The 27,701-nt window shown below is 34.9% G+C and overlaps 1 protein-coding gene across 5 annotated transcripts in view; it reads left to right on the top strand.

Annotated features, from left to right (window-relative positions):
* Window positions 1-27,701, top strand: part of PPHLN1 (periphilin 1) — a 68,050-nt gene that overhangs the window by 10,027 nt on the left and 30,322 nt on the right. For 3 of the 5 annotated variants that reach the window (XM_027893433.1, XM_027893431.1, XM_027893428.1), the window contains exons 7-10: window positions 15,051-15,301; window positions 19,533-19,603; window positions 23,766-23,885; window positions 26,330-26,470. In XM_027893433.1, coding sequence (XP_027749234.1) covers window positions 15,051-15,301; window positions 19,533-19,603; window positions 23,766-23,885; window positions 26,330-26,470 — 583 coding nt within the window. The remainder of the gene's footprint in view (window positions 1-15,050; window positions 15,302-19,532; window positions 19,604-23,765; window positions 23,886-26,329; window positions 26,471-27,701) is intronic. The other 2 variants (XM_027893432.1, XM_027893429.1) reach the window with 1 other exon arrangement.

Below are 27,701 nucleotides of genomic sequence, written 5' to 3'. Positions count from 1 at the left end.
ATTCTTAGGTCTGTTATTTGATTCTGTGATTGCAGTGTCTTGGGGCCACAATACAGTGGAATGATGTTTGATATGGGATTATTTGAGTTAGCGAATAAAGTGCACGGGATAATGTTACACAAAATTTATGGAAAAGGATGAAACCCACCTTAAAATTCCTAGTATACCTGAAATATTAACAGTCTAATCTAAGAATGTTATCTCATGGCTGTGCTTTTATATGCCACATCCTGCGTTTCCACGTCTCAAGATGTGTATTATACTAGGCTTATATTTGTATATACTGCATTATGGTGTTAGTCATAAATATCATACAATAACTCTGTTTTACTGCTGTGTATTAAAAACTATGGTTGTACCGTACAAAATTCAACTAAAGTAAACCAGGTTAGCTATAGACACCCGGTCAGTTAGAAATATTCTTATTAAACCTGCAGCAAGTTAAAAAAACAACTCCAGGCAGGTCAGGAAAAGCTCAGACAGAGCAAGCCTGACAAGCTTGCTCAAGGCCTTAGTCTTGTGATGTTGCAAACTGAATATGAAGCTGTTAATAACAATATCAATACAGGGCTACGCAGTTGCAGTAGATACATCTATTTCTTTGAATGTGATTATTATTTAGATGTAACATAACTGAGTTATTCTATAATCTCACCATGAAAGAAATCCATATACCATAAGGGTCTGTGTATACTATACTTCTTTCAAAATTGCGTTCCTGGGGCTAAAAGCAATAGTAAAGGCTTTTGAAAAGTAATGTTTAATAGAAATTTATGTAAAAATTCTTCCATTTTTCCTCTCAGTTTAGGAGAATTAAGAGTTGTTTAAAGCTGAGTAAGTTAAAAGGCTGAGAAGAGTGACTTACTGTCAGGCAGTTTACTGTACACAGAACAAGAGTGGCACCCAGTGGTCAAAAAGATTGTCTTAAATGCGTCCTGATTTCTTCCTTTTAAAATGTGTGGATAAAATGTCAGCTCATTTTGTTGAAGTCTTTAAAAGCATATTGTGTGGTAGGTGATAGTCCCATCTGAGTCTTTATTTTATACTTTAGACCATGTAACTTACACAACTGCAATAATGCTACGGAAGAACTTCATAAAGATCCATGGTTCAGTTGAGGGTGTGAGAATATATTTGCAATTAATTGAAACCCTCCTGATTTATTATATAAATATAGTAAATAACCTTGATAAGTAAAATCCTGTGATCAAACTGCTAAAGACTTGCAGTGTTACATGTTTGTAGTAAACTTAATTATGATTTTTTGCATATGGTTCACTATTGAGCTATGTAGTGGATCTCAACAGAGGAAATCAAAGTACAGTACTATGTTGTCTCCTGTGGTGAAAACACTAATTGCTTTCCATTTGCTCTATAAAACATGATATTAAAATGTTACTATATGCAGAAGTACTTTCTCTTTGGAGAAATATGCTGACAGTTATTTTTGGTAAGTTCTTTTGAAGTACATATAAATTTTTTTTTTCTTTGGGGTAGGAGAAGGAGATTTAAGATTATTTTAAGAAGGATTTTTTTTCTTAAATTGCATGGAACATGGCTAAAACATAGTACAAAGTTAGAAGCTAAAGACACTCAGGAGACTTGTATAATTAGTGAGTTTTCATAGGCAATGCAGTGACTATAAATTCTAAGAATAATACCACTTTTATTCACAGAAATAATCAGTTTTCTTGAGTATTTTTAAAAACTCATTCCATAGCTTCCATGTGTCGTAAGAAGTTGTTGCCAATATCATGTTAGCATTTCCTTTTAAGCATTCATCATTCACATTTTCCTGCTTTGGTTTTTGATATAACTGTCAAAAAGTACTTTCTGATCTCTTACTATTTCCATTTTTGTTCCCCCTATTTTGATTCAGAGTGCTAAAAAACATTTCATGAGATTCTCCGGAAGTAAAATGCTGCTTATCTGCAATATCAAAAATCTTTAAATGATGCAGAATTTTGGGGAGTTAAAAATTCACCCTGGGATGGGGCAACCCCAGATGTACATATAGACTGGAGAATAAGATGCTGGAAAGCAGTGCCATGGAAAGGGACCTGAGGGTCCTGGTGGATGGCAAGTTGAAGATGAGTGAGCAGTGCCCTGGCAACCAGGAGGGTACTGGAACAGGCTCCCCAGGAAAGTGGTCACAGCACTGAGCCTGACAGAGTTCAAGAAGCATTTGGAAAATCCTTTCAGACCTATGGTGTTATTCTTGGGACTGTCCTGTGCAGGGCCACTGAAGTTGGACTTCAGTGATCCTTGTGAGTCCCTTCCAGCTCAGGATAATCCATTCTCTGAAACTTTGCTATGTTGAAGAAACCAAACTGTCAGGGTTTTTGTAGTGTTATTTTTAGTTGCTGTTTTGGCTGCTGTTGTTTCTTTTGTGGTGTTTGTTTTTTTTTTTTTTATGAACTTCTTGCCTTTTTGCTAAAAATAGGAAGTGCTTGCTTACTTAGCAGTTTCAGAGCTGAGGCTTCAGCTGTGATGTGTCTACTGACCAGCAACATTTCTCCGTGAGCAACAAGAGGATTGCTGAGGTTCTACCACTTGGCTTAGCTGTCTTTTTTTCTTGTCTTCATCTTTCTTACGGAGTTAAGCTCCACTTTCCAAACAGCTGTCGTTTACGTAGAAGACATTACCACGGAGTGGAGCATTACTATCCCTTCTCCTTTTCTAGATCTCATGGATCAGATTTTCTAGATCTCATGGTTCTTGGGAGTTGTTAGCCCTGTTTTATACTATGCTAGTGAACAGCTGTCGTCCTGACCATGACTTCTTTATGGCAATATCGTATTTTATATGTAAATAATAAAGTAATTCAGAAGGTATGTGGGGTATAGATTTCATATTGTGTTCCAACTCTTTTTCTTCTTTTGTCACCTAAGGAATTCTTGCTGGCTTTCTGAACTCTGGGAACTGATGAGAATTTCGTAACCTTACAGTTTTAGTTTGGTTTGAAGTGGCTCTTGATTCAAGTGTAGTTGACATACGTAAAGAATTCTACATCAAAACACGATCTCTTAGTTTGGATAAAAGTTTCTGCACATTATGACAGTTTTACTCTCTTGATCACTGATGCTATGAGAATGGTGAAATTTAGCAGTTGAGAGGCATAGAGATCAATGAAGACATGACTTACTTGTATATTTATCTTTTACTGATGTTGTCACTTCTGGAGCTGTGTCATTAGTCCTTAGCAATACATTAAGCTCATTTATTCAAAGCACTCACGCATGTCAGATTTTTTTAAAAGTTACAGGGAATTATGCTGTTATATGTTGAAGGACTCTAGTTTTTCAGTACTTCTCTCTGGGCCTCATAGCAATGAATTTTGCACATAAGTTCATTTTTGTGAGGTCTGATGAACTTTTCAGTGTGAAATGCTTTAGAAGATTGCTAGCTGCAGTTCACTTTAGTCATGCCAAAATATAATCCTTTTGAGTGCACAGAGCATTACTTCATTTTTTTTTTCCCAACCAAACTAAGTTCATAAGATGTGAAATATGTGAAACTTGGCAACTTAAGATGTGTAAGACTCATCTTCAAAGAGAAATTACAAAATGACGCACTTGTAAATCCCAGCTACACATGCATTAAATTTGATCCTTAGAATTATCTGAGGCCCAGATTTTTGTTAAATAAGGATTGCCGTATTTACAGACTAAGTACTCTGCATTGGTAGTAATACTGCTTATATGAAATGGGCTTCTGAGAGGTGGCTTACTTAGGACATTTTTAGTATCTCCTCTCCAGTTGTTATGAATAATTTTTTCTCTGTTAATGAAGGAAACTTGCTGCTACTATGTGTGTTGTTTTGTTTATTGGTTTTTGGTTGGGTTTTTTTCCTTTATTCGCTGTGAAATTAGGAAGTAGTCTTAGTCTAGTCTTTAATACTAATCCATTTGTCTATATAAACCAGGTCTGCCTGTCTGTGGAGTGCACAGAAAATATTGTGTAAGAAATGGAAATACTAAAGTAATTTTGGTGCTAGAAATGAAAGAAAATGGGCAAAATATTGAAGCTTAATTTTAAGCAATGATCTGCGAACAACTAAGACTCATCAGACAGTTCAATATTTTGTTTTAAAAATCTTTTAAGTCAATGGCACATCGCTTTCCTTTGACAATTTCACGTGTTTTTCTGAACATTTAAACTTGGAATTACCTCTGTTGGTTGGTACAGCATAATATATCTTAATTTTTATAGATGCATACACCTTCACAGTAAGATTGTGTTTACTGAAGAGCATGTTAAAAATTGGTTACAAAGTGGGGGATAGAAGCCCAGCAATCCTGGTTTTTTGATCTCTGCCTGAACTACCCATCCATTTAGTGATTAATTCCTTACGGGTGGATTATGTGGTGACAGAATGTTGTAGAGGAGTGGTCTGAAAATTGTACATTGAGAAGAAAATTCTTATTTAGCAAGAATAGTTATCTTAAATGAAAACCATTGATGAGGGAGTCTGCACATGGAGGTTAAAGGTCACTGACTCTTAAAAAGGTCACTCTAAAAGGTCACTGACTCAATAAACCAACATTTAATATTGAGAGTTCAGATGTGTCATAGGCCAAGGCAGTTATCTTTACATTATCACTGTGCAATCACCTTTGAATTACAGGGGGTAGGTTGTTTCTTTTTGTTTTATGTTCTCCTCCCTTGTATGTGTTCTTTAATTAATGAAATTGTGAACCTGTTTAAATATTATACTTGTTTAAAACAGTGTATTATATTGTGGGAGGTCTTTGGGCTTTGGATTTAAACTTTCTTGTAATGTAAACTGATCTTTGTCTTGCTTATAAAAGATAAACTTAGCCAATGGGATTTATGTGTTGGTGCCATAAATGTACATAAGTCTGCAATTCTGTTGCAATATTTGACAGGTCTTAAGGGACACCATACAAGAACTTCATTCTTTATTAAAAACCATGTGTGGAGGGAAATAAATATGGCAGTCACCCAAAGAAAACGGTCTTGCTTTTGACAGAGATTGATAAGCAGAGTTGTAATCATATTGACTAGCACATGCCTTTTTCTTTTAATAAATAAATAAAATCCCTGCCAGAACATTGAACCTCTCAGGTATTCACACGACCAACTAAGAGTAGCTTGTTTATTCATATACCAAATTACAGTTTCCTTATAATAGATCATTGTGGTAGATTCATTATACCAGTCTGCAACTCCAGGCAAGGACTTGTCTGTTGAAATCTTTAGTTCTGAAAACCTATTGTGTTAGGCTGCTAGCTAAATTAGTTTACCTTGGCTTATGATATTTTTGAGGGTGGAGGGAGGAAGTTAGAACTTTTTGGAACAAGATAATAGGTAATATGTAACTTAAAAGTTGATTCTGGTTTACACAAAATAGTGACTTCATATTACAGTTCATGTCTTACGCAGAGGTTTATTGATTCAGTAGTTGCTATGTTTTCTTTAAGAGCTGTTCTCTGCTACACTGCCTCTTTAGCTCTTTTGTGCTTTGGGATAACTAATTTGTTTGCAAACTGAGATTTATGTTTCATAATTTGACTTGTGTTACTTGGTAAAAATTATATATGTCTAATTGTATACCAGTGCTTCGGGGTCCGTAGGACCATGTGTTTTTATTTTGAATGGATTTTAAGAACTCAAATCTTCTCATGGAGATACCAGTTGGCATTTTAAAACTGCCCTATACTGAAGACTGTATATAAGTTCAGAACTGTCCACTCTTGCATGTCAGTTGAAAGTAAAAGTTTCTTTTTGGACAAGTCTGTTTTTGCTTCTGTGATGAATCTCTTTCCTCTATTTAACTTAGAACCCAGGGACTATCTGTGTGAACACTGCCTTATTTCTTACTAAGACCTTTATGTCAAACTGAGTTTCTGTTCTTATTTATGTTGTTGGAACCTGCTTTCCACATATATAGAATTATTCTAGAAACTTCATTCAAAGCAAGACTGCTATCGCTTCTGAAATGTTTGTCATTTGAGAGAATGGAGAAAAAAAGGAGAGACTGGTACAGAGGATTTCAACTGTGGAATTTTTTTGCTCCCACTTTGTAATGTAAAATGCAGAGGAGGTAAAAATTGCTCTTATTTTCAACTTTTTTTGTTTTGCATGTTTTAGCTGATTGTGTGCTTATTTTATGAGGTGAATGTTGCTTTCACTGGCAGCTAGTTTTAGTTGCAGAGTGAATGCTTTTAATTTTTAAGTATTTTTCTTTGTCTAACAATTGACTGGGATGTTTATTGAAGGCCATTTTATTTTTGCAAAATTTATCAATCCAATTCTAAAAAAAAGTTTACTTTCAAAAATTGCTTACTGATAATTTTTTTCCTTTCAGAGGGCTTTACAGAATTCTTCTAATTGGTTATGCAATTTCCATCTCAGGTTGAGAGAAAGGAATTTGAAGTCATAAGGTGTATTGATAATTTAATTCCTTTTTCTCATAATCATTTTTTATGATGAGCTTGTAAGGGCAGTGCCAGTATTTGTACCGTTCAACCAGAACCCTAAAACTTCCCACACAAGTCTGAGCTGTGATTTTTTTTTTTTTTTCCCCTCCTAACTGGTGGGAGACTCCTTTGGCTGTTATTGGTTACAGAGAATTCTGGATGTTCTGTTTCATTTCTGAATGATGTCAGGGAAGCTTTATTTTTCTGCTCAAAATATGTCTGAATTTCTCATGTAGGGAAGTTATCAAGTAGCAGAACTTCCCACTATCTGATTTTTTTTTAACCTGCTGACCTTGTAAATATATAGCCTCATGCAGTAGAGCTTACCTGTTATATGAAATGTGGAATGGTTCAAAATCTTGGGTTTAACTCTAAAAACTGTAAGAGAAATTTGGGTAAGCTTATTTTTGAAAAGTGTAATTATAATAGTTTTGTATTTTTATATTTTTTTATAATTTTTATAATTTTTTATAATTTCCATTCTGATTCTGTGTGTATGGTATTTGGTCCTTTCAAGTGTTTTAATTATATGTAAATATGGTCTCTATTTTGTGACTCCAAAGTGTTGAGAAAGGATAGAGACAGATAGTTATAAACTTCTCAAAAAATATTTTTATATTTCAAAAAATTGTTGTTGAATAGGAAATGACTAGGTAATAAATTGACTTATATTTGACAACATTACAGCAAACATACCAAACTTGGTAAAAAAAACCCCATAAACCAGAAGTTCTTCTCTTGTCACTTCTCAACTGCTGTCTGGTTTATTTGACTTGCTTTTGATCCAGGGCTGTGTTATGTTTTAAGGATCTGTTGCTATTTGTGTGTTTCCCACTGCAGTTTTGTAAGGTTTTAAATTGTCATATGGAATTGCTACCATCATATTTTTTAACAGTGGTTATTGTGTGAGAACTTTTACTGTAGGTGTTAATATGTTATGATATACATATAAGGAAACATTCAGTAGTCTGTGCAAACTCAGTTTTATTTTGTAACAACATTGAGTTGTTGTTTAAAACTAAGTCCATCTTGGGAAAATTAATAATTTCTTCTTATCAGTGTTGTTTACATAATGCTAATAAACTATAAGCTCTGTTTACAATGTATGATAGGGTAACGTGCCTAAAGATAAGATTATGTACATTTACACTGAAAGATCTTGGCTAACACCTCAAGTAAGGGAAGACTTTAAAAAGCAAGCTCGTCTGGTCCAGTCTTACAGCTTGCACTATAGATGGTATCAAATTAGCGAGTTAATGATGTATTGGGAAATAATGAGGCAGACTCCCATGGGTAGCACTTGATTATTCTGGGAAAGTTTTCCTAACAACTTTGTGGAAAAACAGCTAGGTACTGAGAGGCAGTGGGGAGGGAAAGAGAAGGGAGTCTGCCTTCAAGTCCAGACAGCTTCTGTTCAGATGACATCTAACTAAATCATCTCAGTGGCAGCCAATGAATTGGGTTGGTGAATGTGGTTGTGGCTTTCTCAGGTTGAGGAGTATTGCCTCAAAGGACTGAAATAATTTCCTCTAGGAGGTAAATTTTCCATTTATTGGGTTCCAAGGACTTGTTTTATAATGAGTATACTAAAAATTTCAGGGAATTTAATTCCTGTTGAGAAAAGGTGGGAATATTAGGATACAGAAGAGCATAGGAAAACGTTTAGTGTTACTGACAGTATAGGCATCCTTTTGCTAAGCATTTTGCTGTAAAGAGAAGATTTTTTATTTCATAGAATGTTTTGAGTTAGAAGGTACCTTTAAACGTTATTTAGTCCACCCCCCCTGCAATAAGGAGAGACGTTTTCAACTAGATCTGGTGGCTCAGAGCCCTATCCAGCCTGACCTTAAATGTTCAGTGAGTTGGTCCTGAGTGCTAAACTATCACAGTGAATTAAATAATTATCTACCAGGTTGGTTTTCTGAAAGAAAATATCAATCCATGTTAGGCACGGAGTGGGAAAATGGATCGAAGGAAGGTGGCAAAGTTTAGGATTGTAGCAGCGCCGGTTTCAATCAGTATGGTTTGTCATGGAGCTATGCTCTGAAGTTAACTGTTATTAAATCACTGAAATAACTGAAGGCACACAAGAGTTGCAAAAGGATTTTTAATAAGGAATTTACCCAAGCAGCATAGTTTACCTCTGCATTAAATATGTTCAAGAAAGTGCCATTTGTAATATATAGGAAATGACCTACAAAAAGAGGCAAGAGATGTTAGTGTTTGTTACAGAGACTGTAAACTGTAATCAAAGTGAAGGGAAAAAGCAAACTGGAAAACAAAAAAGATAAAGCTACATGGCTGAATAATTTATAAGAGGAAATGTCTGTCTTAAGACTTTGTGATTTTGAACAAACTGTATACTTGACAGGAAGGAATGAGATCACATAAAGAAAAACACCATTATGTACAATGAATTTTTTTGTCAAATATGTATAATGCCTTTTATATTGAGAAATCCAAAAGCAGAGGTAGTTTACTAATGTTTTTTAAAATTTGCTGTGCAGAAGTCCGTACCACTGTTACAACACTTTGGGGCAGAAGCAGGTGAAACCTATTTGACATAATTGCTTCAAATCTCACTTCAATTTAAGAATAAAAACATAGAGTTCTGTGAAGCATTTTTCTGTTATAGAGAAAAATGGAGTGTTTTTCTGATTTATAGATCTCATTAAGGGATTTAAAAATAGAAGAGATGTAAATATAATGAGGGTATTGTGTGTCAGTATTACTGACAAAAGGTATTACTGCTTTCAAACCTGTTCCACAACTTGTTCTTTCCTTTTGCAGCTTTTTATTGATAGTCTCAGAAAGTCAACCCCTAGGGTTGATCAAATTAGTATATACTACTACAGTGCACTACTTGTGCTTTCTTTTAATTGTCAATAAACTAATGGCATTCTGCGGCACACTGATGAAAAGCTTAAGAGCTCCTCCAGCAGATATTTCAAGGTTTCTGGATTCTTCTTAAGGATTTTAAGGATGGCTTTTGGGGCAAAGGGTAATAGCTTGCTGAACGTAACCTGCATTGATGTCCCTAAATTAAAGTGCAAAAATATCTCTTTCTTTCTGGTGCTTCGTGTGTGTATAAGGCAAATGCTTGCCTACATTGAATCACTTGCAAGTACTGATACTGAATGTGAAGTGAAAAAACAAACTCTAAAACCCCAAAGAAAACATGCTTTTGAGTGGTACCAATGTCTTTGGTACCTCAGGGAAATATTTTAAAGTTCTTTTCCATGTGCTTGAGGCAGGATTACAGTAAATGTACAAAGATCTACTTAGAAAGGTCTGTCCCATTAGAACTTTGTCTAAAAGCAGTAATGATGACTAGTTTTTCTGGTATAAGGGGAAAAATATATTTGAAGGTGTATCATATTGTGCTTCCTTCTTTTTTCCAATTTTAACTTGTATTGAGATAGAAGATTTTAATTGTTTCCATTTTGAATTAAGTCCATTTAGGAATTAATTCAGTTACTTCTACACAGAATGAAAGGGGTTTATTCCTTGATCTAGTTATCTGAGCTGCTTGATTCTTCTGGAATGATATGCTGCTCAAAGTGCTGTTGTAAATGTTGTAGCTGTTCATAGAAATTTTAAGTTGGTCCATCACTTAAATACTCTTCTGGAACTTCAGATCTATGATTTATTTTCTATTGTAGAGAAATTTCAGGGAACTTACTAAGCCCTTGTTTTTGAAGAGAGAAACCAAGATCACGTGCATTTGAATGCAGTTATTTTGTCTAATGGGATCTTGATTTGTCAGATTAACATATTTTGTCTTTATTCTGCAAACAGTTGTATTAAACTGTTTGCTTTTAATTCTTTGGTGCTTAAATCTGTGTTTTTCTGGACTTTGCTACTTGTTTCTCTGCCCTTATCAGTATGCTTGAGCATAATTTCTCTGTGTCAAATAATAGAGAGTTTTAGTTTAAGTATGCTTTTATTGTGTGGACTTATCTTCCAGCAAGTCTAATAGTACATTATAGATGATGGTAGAAATGAGGTACTCTTTACTAAGCATAAAGAGGCATGTACTGGGATTTCCAGAGCAATTGAAGTGCACAGCTTTACTGTTTAATTAAAGGACAAAGAGGCATTTCTTTCTAATATTGATATTCAAGTTGTCTTAGTTTTTGTTCTCTGATCTGTCATGACATCCTGAGGTGGTGGGAGATGAGTAGCTTTCATATTGAGTGAGGTGGACAAGTGGCATCAATGTGGAGTTTTGGTGTTTGCATATGATAACTTCAGTACTATTGCATGCATCAAAAAAATTGTGAAACATTTATATATTTTTGATTTTTAGCACATTTTATATGTCTAGTTACCCTTCCCTGCATGAGACTTAGCAGTGTTTCACAATGCCTATTTCTTTTTGCCTTCATGCAAAAAACTGTTAATAATATTCCATTGACTAGTCCTAATTACCTTAATTTCATTTAAAGAAAATGCAAATATCACAAGTGCTACAGTTACTTGCTTAGTCATAAAACGTTGAAAACCAGTTGTCATAAGAAATCTTGTCATCATTTCGTATGTTCAAATGAAAGCCACTTGAACCAGGTGCAATTACTTTATATCTATGATGGTGTAATTCACTGTATTATTTTAGCTTATGATACATCTGCACAAGGATCTTTGGATAACAACATGAGATTATAATAAGTCTCCAAAGCAGAAATTGAGTAGGTTGTTGGTTTGTTGCACAACCACGTACTTCGGAAAGAAATAGAATGACTTCTGGGAGAGAGGGTGGTGGCTGGAATCTTCTACCACCTACATTTACGTTGAAGATGTTGAAAGTGGAGGTGTTCTTGACTCTTCTTTTAGCAATTGGGGGTGTAGTATTTTTTATTAAATGTTTTCTACATCTTCTGAATCATGTTCTCATGAGTTCTGTTAGCCCTTGCAGTGTCCTGACAAGGCAAGAGGGTTTTTTTAGTTGCACTTCTCCTCCCCCTCTCCCTTCCATGTGTATTATGAGACAGAGAAAGTATATTCAGTTAAGAATTCAGTTCAAATCTTGACTGTTGCCAGTCTCCTCATTTCAGTGTCAAAAGTGACAGTTATGTCCTTTATGGGTGGACCATATCATAGATTGATGTTTTAGTTGAAAAGATGAATGTCTGTATTGGGACACAGAAGTCCCAGAGATAAGGTATTGCACACAGTTGCCCAGTAGCATGAACTCAGTGAGAGTGCGCTAAGATTCTTCTTACAACAAAGCTTTTCCTGTATTGCATATGATGTGCTGTCATGTACCCAAGTACACCTCCATTCCTGGGCATTTCACCTTGAGCAAGTGATTAATTTTACCTTTATGTACTCTTAAAATACACAACTGACACACCAGTTTGTCTTTGTTTAACATAGCTTAAGCTTCCCTGTTGTAAACCACATGACTTCTGTAGCCCTCAGTTTTCCACAACACTGCTGCTGAACGGTTTGCAGGGAGGAATGAGACCAGAACTACTCTTTGTGGCAGTGATAGCTTAGAGAAGGTGGTGTTTCTGATCCTTTGGCATCTGAAAATCTCCCGTATTGTAATCTCTTGGTCTTCTGCTTTGTCTATTCTGTAGTTGTGTTTTATCCTTGAGGAAACTGGAACTGATGGTTAACTGGAATAGCTTTCAGGCTTGTACTCCTCCCTCAGTGGCCATTGGTGAATGGTATATCAGAGTATGGCTGTTTACTTGTAAAATTTTAGGAGGTCATACAGGACTGTCAGCTTTAGTGAGAATTTAATGGTTAGGTGTCATCGAGGTTAACAGTGATACTACTTCCTGTTGCAACGCTGCTGAGAGAACAAAATTGTGCTTTCAGGACTAAGTTTGAAATAAGAATGCAAAATAAAAAGATTTGAGGGGTGCTATATAAGAGGCATTAATCCTGTATTTGTTATTAAGGACAGTAGCTCTATTTTAAAGTTACAGCTGAGCACAAAATCTTGCATCTCTCTTAAATATTGCCCCTGCTCAATAAACCTTTTGAGTATGTGTTGGAATCTAAAGCATGTGCTTAACTACTTGGCTGAATTGGGGCCTTCATTACCGAATTGCAGGTGTATGTTAGTTTAAGTATTTAAGGAAAAAAATAAAAGCAAAACAATACTTACTTTGTTCTATTCAGTGTAGTTTGTTACATTAATGGAAAACATCAGAAATGCTGCACTGTTTCTATTCTGTCCAAAACAGATTTAATATAGTTAATGGTTTGAGTGTTATGTGTGAGATATGGTCCAGTTAGGAATTAATGTGGAGTGATGAAATGGAAATTGAAAAAATTGAAAGTGAGATTCTATTTTACGGTGCATAATATTATTGTAGAAGGAGGCTTTCTGATGTTTTCCTGTTTAAAAGTATGTTTCAGTGATATTTTTTAAATTCTTATGTGGATATTGGTGTATTTCTTTTATGTGTATGATAGCTGAGGCTCTGTAAACATTTCTGTAATAAACTTCTCTGTATATGAGGGCTTAATGCATGATCATAAAAATGTGTTTTGCGCATAAAGGTAGTGTAGTGGTCTGCCAGAAAGCTTGTACTCTAAAAATAAGTAACATTATTTAAAGAGAGATTCAGAAGGAAGTCTCCTGGTAATCTGTATTTTTTTAAAGAGTAGTGTCCAAGGGTGGGCACATTGCTCTTAGGTCTTTAAAGAAAGCAGGAGGATTGTCCTTCTGTATGTTCTGGGGTGATTCATTCTTTGATGTAAATATCTATACAATGGCTACTGATTAGAGGATATTTAATGAGTACTACTTAGCAATTCCATAATTGTTTTGTTTTGCTGGCTTGCTTAGGAAGAAGAAAGTGTCGCAACAAATAGAAGAAAAGATGTTTAGAAAGGAAATGAATATTGATTTTGTTTTAACACACCTGTTAGGTATAAATCCATGTAACATTTTCTTGTATCAGTTTTGGTATGCAGACCTGTAAAATATGCTTTTCTATATGATGCAATACCTATAAAAAGCTTGGGGTCTGTTGACAGTGAGGTAATTACTGAACTGTAAAACCTGACTCTGCTTCACTGGCTTTTTACTAAAAACCAGGATGTCTGAGGCTATTGATTCATACTTTAGCTTCATAAGAAAATTTTCAAAGTAGAGACTTTATTTTCCTGATACTTTATTCCATCTGAAATTGGAGAAATAAGCTGAACAATTGTTGGTGTCTTTGTGGCTGTGCCCCACTCCAATGACTTTGCTGTAGAACACCCTAATGTTGCTTGTTCTGAAGCAGAACCATTTGTGCAAATGTGCTTTTCAAGCAAAAGGTAAATCAGCACTGTATAAAACACACCAGTGTCATAGAGTCTGTGTTTTGAGGTGCTGCCTATGTAGTTTCAGTAGTCCAAAACACATTTGGCATGCTGAAATCCTTTGTTATCTGTCACAGATGTAGACCTGTAACATGGTGTAGGAATTGTACACTAGTGGGCTTTTTTCCTGTTCTCCACCAACATAAAATTAGCTCTAACTACATTGTGCTAAATGACACCACCAGATTGTTGGTCATCTTTGTGAGACGTTCCCTTATTTAAATGGACTATGATGAGAAATAGGAGAGAAGAAAAGTGAAATATGATACATTCTGATTAACTAGAAATGCTATGAAGTCTTTATTTTCACTTCTAGCAATGCTGTGAAGAAGCTGAGAAGTACTTCCTTCTCTCAGCAATGAATCTTCTGACCAAGGCAAATGTGACAAGTTTTGTATTAGTTGGCTTGTGTGTTTGTTAGCTCTGAGATTCTTTAGGGCAAGTTCAGAAGGATATTGGGTTTATTGTTTTGGTTTGGTTGTTGTTTTTTTTTTTTACCTGTACATGTATATATATATTAATAAAATTTACAGTAACCAACACATTTGCGGTATGATCTGGAGTAACAGTATCTAAATTTAATAGAAAGGTGTGGTGGTTACTAGATTATGGTTTAAAATCAGTTGAGTCTGGGACATTTTACAGTAAAGTCCAAAATTAATATTGTGTTCTGTGAAAAACATTTTTAGGACGTATAAGTCTTCATATTTTCATTCAAGATTTGATCTTGGGTGGATGTGTGGGCATGAGAATAGATATTTTGCAGATTTCTTTTTGTCTTTGCTCAATATAAACTGAAATCCCTCAGTGATATTTCCCATAGCAATACTTGTGAAATCAAATGAGGGATATAGTTCCTTGAAAATAAGAGAAAAACAGAGCTGAAAAATACCAAATAGTCTGAGCAATATTTGCATATGCATTTTTAGCAATTGTAAATGAAGGCTTAATTTCCAGGGGAAGTAGACTGAATCTGAAAAAAAAAATTGCAAGAGCTCCCATTTCTTGAATTTCTTATATTTTAGCTGTATTATCAAGAAATAAAAAGGAATTAGCTTCTAACAATGAAGTAGTTCAATGAAATCTGAAAAAATTACAACCTTTTATTTTTCCACTTGTTTTTCACTCATTGCCTAGTACTCTTAACAGTGCTTAAGATTTTGGACAGCTAACCTATTTGTATTTACCAGGCATAAAATGTTACCCTTGTATTGTCTAGTGCTGTTCCAGAAACATTGGAAGGATAACCAAGTAACTTTTATTTTTGTGTTGTCTTCCAAGGGACATCAGAGATGGCTTCAGGAGAAAAGGCTTCTATCCCTCTCATTATGTGAGAGAGCGATCCCCTCATAAGAGGGACACTCCATTCTTCAGGGAATCACCGGGGAGCCGAAGGGATTCTCCGCACAGCAGATCTGGCTCTAGTGTCAGCAGCAGGAGCTACTCTCCTGACAGAAGCAAAGCCTATCCTTTCCACCAGCATAGCAGAAGTATGTCATCTTTACATAAAAGAAATATTTCTTCTCAGCCAGGTAATGCTGGATTATTGATGAGAACTGGTTAGTGAGGTGAAACTGCAACTCACTATATAATCCTTTACATGCTCTCTTTTACAATGAGAAAGCTAGACATTTTGTACCATCTCTGTGTTGTCTGCTCTGGTTGTTTCATTGTACTTTCTGTTCCCTTATGTATTTCATGTGGGAGATTGTAGATGTTATTTTGGTAGCAGCTCTAGACTGACTGTAGGAGTTTCAGCTGCACAGCTTTTTCTAGTATTTTATGTTCCTTTCAGCATCAACTCCTTCTGTTACTTCTTTGTGTGCTTCATTTGATTCCCTTACAAGAAACTTTGCTGTCATCTATAGCAGATCAGACATTTCTTCCTACAGCCAGGGAAAAAGAGGGATTAAAAAATTGGAGAAATTAAAGTACATACTTGTTGCATTTTCTCCAGATGTTCTTAGAACTCTATTATTAGGCTTTTGAAGCTGATTGTTTTTTAGCAATTTCGTCTTATTGTGAGATTCTCTCAGATCTTGCTTTCCTCAAAGAAATGTGAAACATATCTCAGTTTAGTCTATACTGTGTGTGTTCTGCCTTTTGAAAACTTGGCTGTTAGTTTTTTCCAGAAGTCTAATGAATCATCTGTTCTGAAAATATTCAAGGTTTTCCTATTTAAATGATTTGGGGAAAATAAAAAAGATAAAATTGCTTTTTTTAGTATACTATGGTCTTAGTCACTGCTGTTTGTACTGATTATGTAAATTAATCTGATTTGATTTCCCTTTCTGCAAGTGCTTTCTAGTGAACGATGCAAACCTACTGTTCATTTTGGCAACTTTTATAATATAATTAGTTTCTTTTTTTGCACTGATAGACATGTTGTGTTTCCAGAGTGACACACTGAACCATTATGTAGCATTTCTTGCCAGAAAAGATCTTCATAGTTTAGTTAGGATTGTTTAAATATTGAGGAATTATTTCATTCCTTGTAGAATACAGGTATCCTTCTATTTAGTCATTGCAATTCTTGTAATATTTTGTAGCAATACTCAGTGAACATGAATTTCTCTTAAGTGTAGGAGAGGAAAAGGAAAATATATTTTACTATATTTTAGAAGTGTTGTAGGTGTGCAGCTCATAATTACTAGGAAAACAATGTTGCGACAAAGCCATATAAAATTTTGGAATGTTTCAGGATATTCCTAAAATTTCGAGCTGACTTTGATCATGTAAGTACAGATATATGGAATATTTTTAGAATTTCTTAAACAGTAGTGGGAGTAGTGAAGTAGAAGCAGACATCTTCACAAACCAGAAGAGATACTGGTCAAGTGAGGAGCTTACATCTAGGTCTGTGGTTTTTGCTGGTTTTTCCCAGTTGCATGGTTAAACATCTTTTCCAATGACCTTTAAATCAGTTTTAAGCGACCAGATGGCTTGTACGGAGGACTGTTTCTTTATAACTGCCTGTCCCTGGAAAACAGTACTACTAAATTGTTCCTCTAGATGACTGAACTAAAATGGCCTATTCACAAAGTATAAATGGGCTTAAATAATACTTTCAGAATAATTTTTGAATGTGATTTGCCTTAGGTAAGCTCATGTATTACATATTTAAAAGGAACATAAATTGGGACATATATATATCAGCAGTACATTTTAGCTGGTACTTAAATGGATTTACAACATGCAAAGTATATACTATTTCATGTGGAACTTGCAATATGGCATCTTTTTAGAATATCATAAGACTGTTTAAAATCATGCTATCTGAATTGGTTTGGCCTCATGACTTCCACTGAAGAAGGAATGTCCCATGCTCTACAGCTCTTCGTACATTAGGATAAATAGAGGACTTAAACAAAGAAAACCAGGGGGACATGAATAAGCTTGTTAAAGGGAGAGAAAGGACTAATGGAAAGGACAGGCATTCCTCTGTGATGGGAGAGCATGGAGAAAAGCATGGTGGTATTCCTTCACTGGACCTGAAAGTAAGGGGTCTGTAGGGTGCTATGCAGAGGAAATGCAAAAAGGCAAATATGGGCTTGGAAAGTGTCACGTTTAATGTTATAGGTAGGGCTTTTGCGTTCAGAATAGCCACACATATTCAGAAGAAATGGCCTAATAATGTCTCCAAATTAAATAGTGCTTTTTCTCTCTGCTTAACTTTGAATAATTTACTGCCCCTTGTATCAGCTCATTTTCTTCTGTTTAGGTGCAAACATATAATCCATTCAACTGTGATAATCTTTAAAGAATCCAGTCTGATAAAGGAGGCACGTGAGAGGCAGAGTTAGAGTAGTCTGTAAATTTAAAAGGAGGTGGCCCAGCCATGGGGCTGAAAAGCAGGTATCACAGGAACAAAACCTCAGGGTTACTTGGTGGTGACAAGGGAGATGTTCTGTGCTTTGAGGAGTATGAGAGATTAAAGACATGACTATTTCTATTTTCTTGATTTGGGCTTTGACATATACTTTGTATTTATAAAAGCTTTTTATTTTTCATAGTTTTTCTATTTACTATTTATTTTAAAAAAGCTTTTTTCTGTCAAAAGTCAATTTACTTAAATAAGTTTGATTGCTATGTTTTTAAAGTAATGGTCTCCATTTAGCATCCTCTTCAAACTGAGGTTTAAAGTGCAATTTAGAACACTTGCTTTTGTCGAAGTAATTTTCCCACCTATTTTCATTAGCATTTTTGAAAGGCCCATCAGTAGCTGTGAAGATTTTTGCATGGATTAGTAGCATTACCTTACAGCAGTAACTTGCTTGCCTCCAAAAGTGTGCGTGGTTTTGATCTTTGCTTTGTATACATATGGTATGAAAATGGAACAAAGACTGAAGACTAGCTTTTCAAAGACCTCCTAAACATTTTATATTGTTAAAGATATGCATTTTGCATAGACTTTTCTTTACATTTTTTGTGTAGGTATTTTAAAATACATATGCGGTATTATTTTATGGTATTGAGTAAAAAAAAGGAAAATAGCTCAGCTTATAGGAGTGAGATGTTATGTCTGCTCTTCGTTTCTTTGATTCATTAAATTAAAGCCATATTTAAAGCCATAATGAACAATCATGTTTATAGCTCTACTAAAATAATTTTGTAAGTATTTGATAGGCACTTTAATTTTAATCTCTTTATTAATATTGTATTGATAAAAATTTAATGGAAGCCAAGGTAAGTTTATATTTTATTTGTGAACAGTAAACTGTTTCCCAGTGAGTGTGAATAGTCTAGTTAATTTAGGCCTACTGACAACATGCTTGCTTTTTGAATTTGCCTTTTGCAGATCCCTTAGATGTAATCTGTGGACCACAGCTTGAAAACTAGTACTTTACACTGCAACCATTTCTGCTGCTGTGGGCTGCCTGAAACTGGTCTGTGGCAAGACCGTGCACAGACTGCAATAAACACAGTGAATTTGATTTGTCATTTTGCCAATTGTAACTCTTATAAGAAAAACACTGATCATACAAAGAACATCTAGCTTGTGGCTGATACAATATAGGAGTGTTTCCCATGGCAGGGCTTTTCAGCATACTGTGGCCTGCTAAACCAGTTCCTACACTGCCTGGTTGCTTGGAATGATTGACTGGTGTTTAATATTTCACCCCTTTATATTATTACATGAATATTAAAAAGTGAAACTACATCATCTTGCGAAATCATATTGATGTACCCTTTCAGTTAATGATGGACAAAAAGATAGTGGATTTTTCTAAACATGTGAAATGACACAGCTGTATCTCTTTTCTCCTTGTGAAGAGAAGACAGTGTTATCAATTTTTATCAGATGGTGGAACATGTACATTTCACAGAATCACTGAATCACTAAGGTTGGAAAAGACAAGATTGAGTCCAACCTTTGACCAAACATCACCTTGTCAACTAAAGCTTAGCACTAAGTGCTGTGTCCAGTTGTTTCTTGAACACTTACAGAGATACAGAGTCCACCACCTGGACATTCTGTTCAAATGCTTGACCACCCTTTCAGTGAAAATGTTGTTCCTTATCTCCAAATTGAACCTCTCCCGGTGCAGCTTGGGGCCATTTCCTCTTGTCCTGTTGCTTACTTGCCTGCAAGAAGAGGCCAATTCCTATCTTGCCACAGCCTCCTGTCATCAGGTACTTTTACAGAGTGATAAGGTTCATGTCTGACTGGAGCAAATTTCACTGCAATTTTTGTAAGCCAGTAAGCGTATTTGAAACATATATCTTTAATTTCACAGTCATTAACTTTTTCCTTAATTGTAGGTAAAGAGAGAACACTGAGAACATCAAGAGATGCATCACCTTCGGGGTCCACAGCAGTACCTTCAACAAAGGTGAATTTTCGAGTATTTCTCGCCATGTTTTTAGATTGCTCATTGGTGGATTTTTTCCTCTGTTAGAAGGAGATACTGTGTGCAGTTGTTATGGAAGGGAGCATCTCGAATTGCTCAGCAATCCACCAGAGGATAGACTTTCCTTTTCTGGTAGGAAGGTGCTGATAATGCTTTGTGTCTAATGATGACACCGACAGACCTTTTTATTCCGTATTCACTGTCTTGTTTTAGGAAAAAGGCAGTTTTGTATGTATTTAAAATTGCCATTTTTCAAAGTTGAGATTGTGCCAGAAAAGGAATGTCAAGGAGAAAAAAAATGATCAGGTGGTTTTTAGGAGCAACAGATCAGTTGGACAAGCCTATATTTGCACTAAACTTCATCCTTTAGGGATTCCTAGGCTGTGCCTGGATTTGAAAATAGTGTGTAAAGTGTCTGACTGGCTGAGAAGATAATGTAAATAGCAGAGAAACAGGGTGCTCGAGGATGTGGCAAGAGTGATGGCGTTTATTGGGAAGGGAACTGCATTGCAAGATAGTTTGGTAAATGTCCCTTTATGTTTTTACTGATGCCATTTTATTTCCCATCAAATCTTGTGGGCTGAGCACCAACTACATAATCTTGCTAATTAGTTAAATGGACAGGCTAATAAACAGTAATGAACAATCAGCATTCATTATTGTTCTGGCTTTCCTGTGGCAGCAAAATCATTTTCACAGCACAGACTGCTTCCCTGCAAATTATATTTGAGGTTAAAATTAACACTTCCACGGGAGTATTTTCTGTAAATTGTTGAGGAATACTTTAATGAGAATTAAAGAAACAATGTGTGATATTGTTTGAAATTAATAAGGTCCTACTAAAAAGTAGCACTTGCCCTTAGTAACATGGTGTATTAGCTCAGTTCTTGAGGTCTTTTTAATAAAAATGAGGTCTTTTTAATAAAAGTGGAATGCTTAAACAAAAAAAAAAAAAAAACACAAAAGTACTTTTTGTTGGGAGAAGGGGACAGTGAAGAAAATAATTAGGTGGGGAAAAAAAACAGGCTTTGGTTGAGCTGTGTTATTCTAAGTACTTATCCCTGATGCAGCTCTTTTAGAACTGCTGTGCCAGCTAATTGCCAATGTCCTTAAGGGTAGAGGCACGTGATGTATTTTCAGTGATGTAAATAAGGAAAGTAAGATAAAAACTATTATGCATAAGTTACACTGATTTAGATCATAAAACAAACTTTATAGTTAGTTCACCTACTTTACCTACAGACTCAGCATACTGCAGCTTAATATCAAATCCTTGCTCAATACAAAACTTTGAGAAGAAGGAGGGATTGCAGAATCTCTTGCTCTTGTGTTAATATGTAATGTGACCTTGAAATATAAAGTATTCTGTAAATGTTCTGCTTTCATCTTCAGTCAGGTGGGATCTATGCTGTATTGGTTTTTTTGCTAGCAGTTTGCATGTATATGCATATCCAGTATAGGCTACACAAAATAAAACTTTGATGAAAGTCATTTCCCCAGACAACACAAATATTTATTGGATATGCATTAGCTGCAGAAATGGAAGTACTTCCATGACTGTTTATTTCTTTTGTCTTGAAGTCTCCAAATCTGCTTGTAATGTACTGTCCTGTGTCAGTGAGGTGTGTTGGGATCAGCCTCTTGGCTGGATTACACTGACCAGTTAAGTTACATAAGTGCTCCACTGACATAGAAGTAGTGACAGAAAAAGTGTTGGCAAAAACATGAACATCTCTAGAGCCAGAGTCTTACCATCTACTAAGGCTTGAGAAATTACTTATATATTTTATATTAGAGATTAAAGGAGATGATTTTCAATGCTCTAAGTTATAATTTAGCTTTGAAATACTTACAAAACTGTATGTTTCTCCACCAATACCTCTTTTAGCTGTAGTATCTATTTGCAAATCTGAAAAGGTATTCTTATCTATCTTATAATTAATTTTTTACATAATCATGCTTGTGAATTAATACATGTTGATGTTATCAGATCTTAGCCACCTGTTTAATTGACTACAGCACAAATCTTTTGTGTTTTTCTTTAATAGCTGTGTGGACCGTAAGCTTTGGAGGCTGTATCCAGCATAGTTAAAGACAGATATGTGAGACAGGGAAATCTTCCCAGCAAAGTGACAGGTTTTTACTGTTCTAGGTTATCCATGAGGTAAAAAAAAAACCCAAAAAACCCACCCAAAAAAAAAGAGACTTCTGTTTTGAGGCAGAGAATGTGGGGAGGGGGAGCAGTTTGGGTTTTTTACAAGATATACTAGTTTGTTCATTTCTTGCATGTTTGCAGCCTGTGTAGCTGCAGATATTTTCAACTGAGAAGTATGTCCAATTCTTTCCCTTCAGTTGTAGTGAACCTGGGGAAATACCATTACTTTACTGCATAAAATTCACTCGACATTTAATACATATGTATCGACATTCAACCTATAGACTTAAATTTAGTGAGATTAAATCAAACAGTTGTTTTTCTGTATTCCACTAGATATTAGAGTTGTTAGATTCTTTTTATGGCTTGTGGAAATATACTAGGTCATGTGAGATTTTATTTGTCTTCATTTCATGCAAAGCTGACTGTTGGTTATGAAAATACTGGTCTTTTTGTTAGTAATGGACAGAGCAACATTTAAGAAAAGGGAGAGATGCATAATAGAATTTTTGTACAGTACATGATTTTTGGATTAGGGAAAAGTCAGGGTAAAGATAAAAGTCAGACATACTATGGGAAATAGGAACATTAGGGGAAAAAAACTTGGCACCAGATAGTTTTTAGTTAAACTAATGTAAGAATAATTGTATAGTTTGGAAAGGTGAACTGGACTAGCTATTCTATGAATTATATTATTACTTGCTTTAAAGAGCCCTGTTCATACCCCTGCATATTGATCTTCCTGACTTTGCTGGTTATAATTCTGTAATTTGCAGTTATAAAAAACAGGGATTCCTGGTGGAACATTGTGTTGCACTTTTCTTCTTGATGCAGATAAAGGTGGTGTCCTTACAACACAGAATTATGGAAGGGTTCTATGAATTGTGTACTTATGCCATACTGTAGCACAAAGACATGTTTGGGTAATAGTTTACTTGAGGTAAACACAAAATGTCTGAAGACGAAGCAGTCTGGATACAGGTCACAGTATTTGCTTCCGCTGGCCATTTATGTAACTTAGAATGAACTAATGATAAGAGGGGGTGTTGTTTTTTTCATTTGGATTTTTGTTTGTTTGGTTGTTTTTTGTCTTCCTGTTTGCCAAGATGAAACAGGCATTGAATAGAAATCATTACAGCCTTTTCAGGCAGTAGGACTATCTTTTTTTTCTTTAGATATCCATCTTACTGTTGCAATTTTTAAAGCTAGAGTGGTATAGATTCTTGGGTGGATGCTTCTATATATACAGTTAATTCAAATTAAGTACCCACATTAGTGGTAACAAGATCTATAAAGCTAGCTATTCCTAAACTGGTATTTGTCATTGTCTGTTTGCTGCTCTGATAGTAAAATAGTATTCTTAGAGAGAAATCAATTTTTAAATATTATTTATACAAGAATTTCCATATGAAAAGGTAGAATGAAAGGCCATAAAGCTGTGACTGACTCTATTATAAATGATCAGCTTTACCCCCAGTAAAAAATAATTGCTTTTAATGGAAGCAGCACTGATCACTTAAAGTATGTATAAAATACTTTTTGTCCCTAATTAGCTTAGGTTGTATACCCTACCTAGTATTTAATAGTTTAAGTTAAATTTGTTACAAGCTTTTGTGCTTGAAAATCACATTATTACATCACTCCGCACTTGTGTCTGACTTCCTTCAGTGCCCAACTTGTCTCAAATCAGTTTTCTGTTATCTCTGACCTGTGAATTTACTAAAACTGATTCTGAAAGTGTGGTGGTTTTTGAACAGTCTAATGAGCTTCATTTATTTTTTTATTTCTCTCCCTTTATTACTTTATTATATGCTCTCTCCCTACCTATTTTTCTTTAAAGAAATCAGCAAATAAAATAATTTCAACTTTCTCACTTCCTATTTTAAAATGTTTTAGGGGTCTGAATAACTCCTTATTTTAATTTTGAAGATGTTTTGCTGTATGTAAGTGTATTTCATGTTAAATCTTGACTGTAATGTTTTTGTACAGGCCTTGGAGAAGAGTAACAGATTATCAGAAAAGGAACTTGCAGAAGCTGCGAGCAAGTGGGCAGCTGAAAAGTCAGAGAAGGCTGAGGAAAGCAATATACCTGAAATAACAGAGTATGATGTAAGATATGATTATTAATCCACTTATTTTAAAATGTTACAATGATACAGTCGTTTTTCTGTACTCCTCTGAAAAGCACATTTTGTAACTTACCCCTGAATTTTTCTGCTTATGCTATTTGTTGAAAGGGAGTGAGAGGGAGATTAAAGTCTTGAGATTTATTTATTTATTTATTTAGAAAAATAGACAAAGCCAGAGTACATTTTGTTAGTATAATTTGAATTCATGTTGAGCTACAACTGACACAATAAGGCTCCAGCTGTCCCAGGGATTCTCCAAGGAACTCTTGTAGCAGTGTAGGTCGGTATGCCTACTGAACTCATTAAAATTACCAAGGGACTTCTGAGTCAAAACATGAGTGTACGTGTAAAACATAAGACTTAGAGGAGAACCCTTATTTCACTAATAATCAATATTAATTATTCACTAGTTTATTCCCATCTGTTCTTGCCCCTCCTTGTCTTCTACTGCTGGCTATATTGGAGTTTGATTAGAACCCTTCTCAGTCATTGTTTTGTTATGCTGCTCTTGGGTAGGATGTCTTTTTTGGATTCTGCTGTGTTAGTGGAAGATGTATTGTTTAAACCAACCCAGAAGTAATTTAATGTAAAATTATCTGTTTTAATTCTGTGGTAATTTGCTCTTTGACTTTCAACTTGGCTTCAACAGAGATAAAGTTTTAGTGTCTCTAAAACTTTAGAGACATTCTTTAAAAAACAAAATAGGACCTACTTTACAAAGTCTTAAACTTTACAATTATTGGGTTTGTTTTTTTATTATTTTTTGTAAATAATTTGAGGGAAAATTAAAGCGTCTTTCCTCCTGTATTTCACGCTTGTGGAATGTAAGGGCTGTGTTAGAGAAATAAACTCACTGGATCCATATTTATCTAAACGCTTTTAAGTCTTTTCTATTGATGCAATGGGTGAATGCATGAACAATCCCTCAATACTGTCCAGGAAGATCTAGTTGGATAAATAAACTGAAAAAAGTAATTGGAAAAAAAAAGGGGGAGGAAGTGTTAGAGTAAGGAAAAAGCAAGAACTGATCCAGAGATTAATGCCATATGGAGGAGAACATATGGATGGACATTTCTGAGAGGTTCAGGAGAGTAAAAGTGAATTATCAGTTCTGTTCTTGATGAGGAGAAGGTAATACAAGGGAGGAAAGAAAAGTGAGCCATATGGAGAAGAGTTGTTTAAAGCTTCCTCTGTGCCTCAGGGAAAATTGCGCTGGCAAAAAGATTAAAAAAAAATCAAAATGAAGCAATTGCAGTTGATTATGGCACAGTCTAAGATGATTTATTGACTAAGAAAGTGGACTATAGGAATGCTAATGAAGGAGGTGAGGCATCTCGTTCTGAGTTGTAGAAGAAAGGATACCTCTTACCTTGATTGGTAGGCTGTCATGCATGAATTGCAAGAGTTTTTAACTTCTTGCAGTTTATCTTACATAGTGTTTAACAGTTGAGCTTTGTGTTGCACTGAACCTTTTAGTAGCCTTTACTCACTCTTAGGCATTTCAGTATTTACTGTGGTGACCAGATTTGGGATGCAATCTTAATGGTTTTTGTTGCTGCTAAGATTTGAGCAGGTGCTCACAGGACCACTTAAGCTTTTGTCTTTTTTTTTCTGTCTAATGCTTTTCTCTTTCATGTTGGTATAGTCTTGAGATTCTTCACCTCTGTTTTCAAATAATAGAAAGTAGTTTTATTCATCTTCTTCAATTTTCAAATCCTATTTTTTAAAAAATATATTACTACTCTACAAATTTATTCCATAATATCGGATTTAAATCATGCTGTAAAAGGAAGTTACTACATCTTCTCTACAAACTCCTTGCAGTTACTTGAAGTCTGTTTCCTTTGGTATAGGGATACTGTCTTAATTTCTATTTTAGAGGGAAGTTTATACAATTTCAGTACTTTAGTGTAATTTTTCATGTTGTGAAAAAATGTTTGCTTTTGCTATACGGTAGGTATCATTTTTCATTTAATATTAGACTTCTGGTCCTGAATGCTGCAAGAGTTCTCTCTGACAGCATTTTTATTTTATTGGTGCCTATTTACATTTGATTTTGTTACTTTTATCCTTTCCCAGAAAACTAATAAGACTTTCATTGTGAATTTTTCTTGCTACCTGGTGTTACAAATATTACATATACAAATCTCTTCTCAGTGGATGGGCAGGTAAAGGTTATCTGACATCGTTGCCTTTACACAGTTAAGACTGAGTCACAGGGGGGTTTATGATGTCATGTTTTCTACATGATTAAAATCTACATGTTTAAAATTTAAAATTTCTGTATCTGTTAAGATTGTAGCAATCTTGATGAGCAAACTCCATATCGACCTGATGACTGCATCTGGGATTTTTTTTTTTTCCTCACACTGAGGTTTTTATTTTGCTCTCAAAACTGAATTTTTTGTTTGTGGTTTTTTTAAGGCTGGATCTGCAGCTCCATTATATGTTGAACAAGCAGGGGAAACAGAAGCAAACATAACAGATAACACAGAACTCTACGAGGATGGCCAGCTTCTTGGTCGCTCAAAAGCAATTGCAACTAAGACAAAGGAGATTGAACAGGTGAGTCCTCTTGGCATTTTGTCACTAATACAATAATGGTTTGCTCTGCTAGAATTATCTTGATTTATTTTTTCCTCCTTCTTGGAGTATAATATGAATGTAATTTGATTTCTGGAGATGATGTGATGATAACATCTTTGACTATTTAATTCTGAAGAACCATGACATTTATCTGCACATGGAAAGTAGTGGTAATTTTCTGTAACTTACATACAGCAATTCTGTTTTTCAAGCTAAGATAATGACAGCTTCTTTGAATAATTGTTTTAAAATCAAATATAATACAAATAATTTCAAATGTAATTAAAAAGTAAGGCTTTATGTGAGATTAAATAATAAAAAATCAATTTTGCAGTGTAGTTTCCTTCACTTAAATGTATGCAGTTTGGGATTGAACATCAGAAGCTGCTTGTTATTGTTTTGTGTTTGTGTTTGCTTGGTTGGGTTTATTTTTGTTGTTGTGATTGGGGGGGCGTTGTTGGGGTTTTGTATTTATTTTGGATTTTTTTAAATCTGCTTTGAATCTCAGGACCTTTGTCATTCTCAAATTTTGCTTTGACTACAGTGTTTTATATCTAGATATAAACAGATGAGAGAGGGTCACTTTATTCAAAACTTGTATTTTTTTCTCTTTTGTGTTGAGTACTGGGGATTGATTTAATACAAAACAAGATTTCTATTATTCTTGTAACACTGAGTTTTTGAGGTAGTTCAATGAAAGTTTATTCATGTATTAGTCTCTTTTATGTCACCTCACAGTAAGGAAATTATCTACAATGACCTTCATTTGTTGTAAACAATTGAAAGTACTTTGTTTCTAATTTTTGTTATTTTAAATGCAGAGTTTGGAGATTTTTCTGACTTGATCTTTCTGATGTAAATGCAACTGTGTCCAACTCTGTAAATTGCATTTAAAATTTATAATTTAGATGAGAGAAAGAGATGAATTTCTTCAAACTTGCTGTAATGTACAGTGTTTTCAGTGTGTGCCTGGGATGGGTGAAACAGAAATACACATCAGTTTTCCCCCTCATGTTTATCTCATAATAACATCTTCAAGAAAATAGGTTTCATGTCTTGTTTGAGATAAGCTTATTCTAGGTCTCCATTTTTCATTTTAATTCTAGTGGCCTTTGTTCTGTTGTCTGTGAGCCCATTTCCTGCACTGTAACACTGTTCCATTTTATTGACACTTGAAAAATAGCTTTCTACTCGTTTGGGTTTGGGTTTT

Source organism: Empidonax traillii, unplaced genomic scaffold (genome assembly GCF_003031625.1).
Source record: "Empidonax traillii isolate 1590-97213 ecotype Southwest subspecies unplaced genomic scaffold, ASM303162v1 scaffold388:size1278207, whole genome shotgun sequence".
Taxonomy (NCBI): Eukaryota; Metazoa; Chordata; class Aves; order Passeriformes; family Tyrannidae; genus Empidonax; species Empidonax traillii.
Note: the sequence above shows the minus strand (reverse complement) of the source record. Positions and strands in the feature narration are given on the sequence as shown.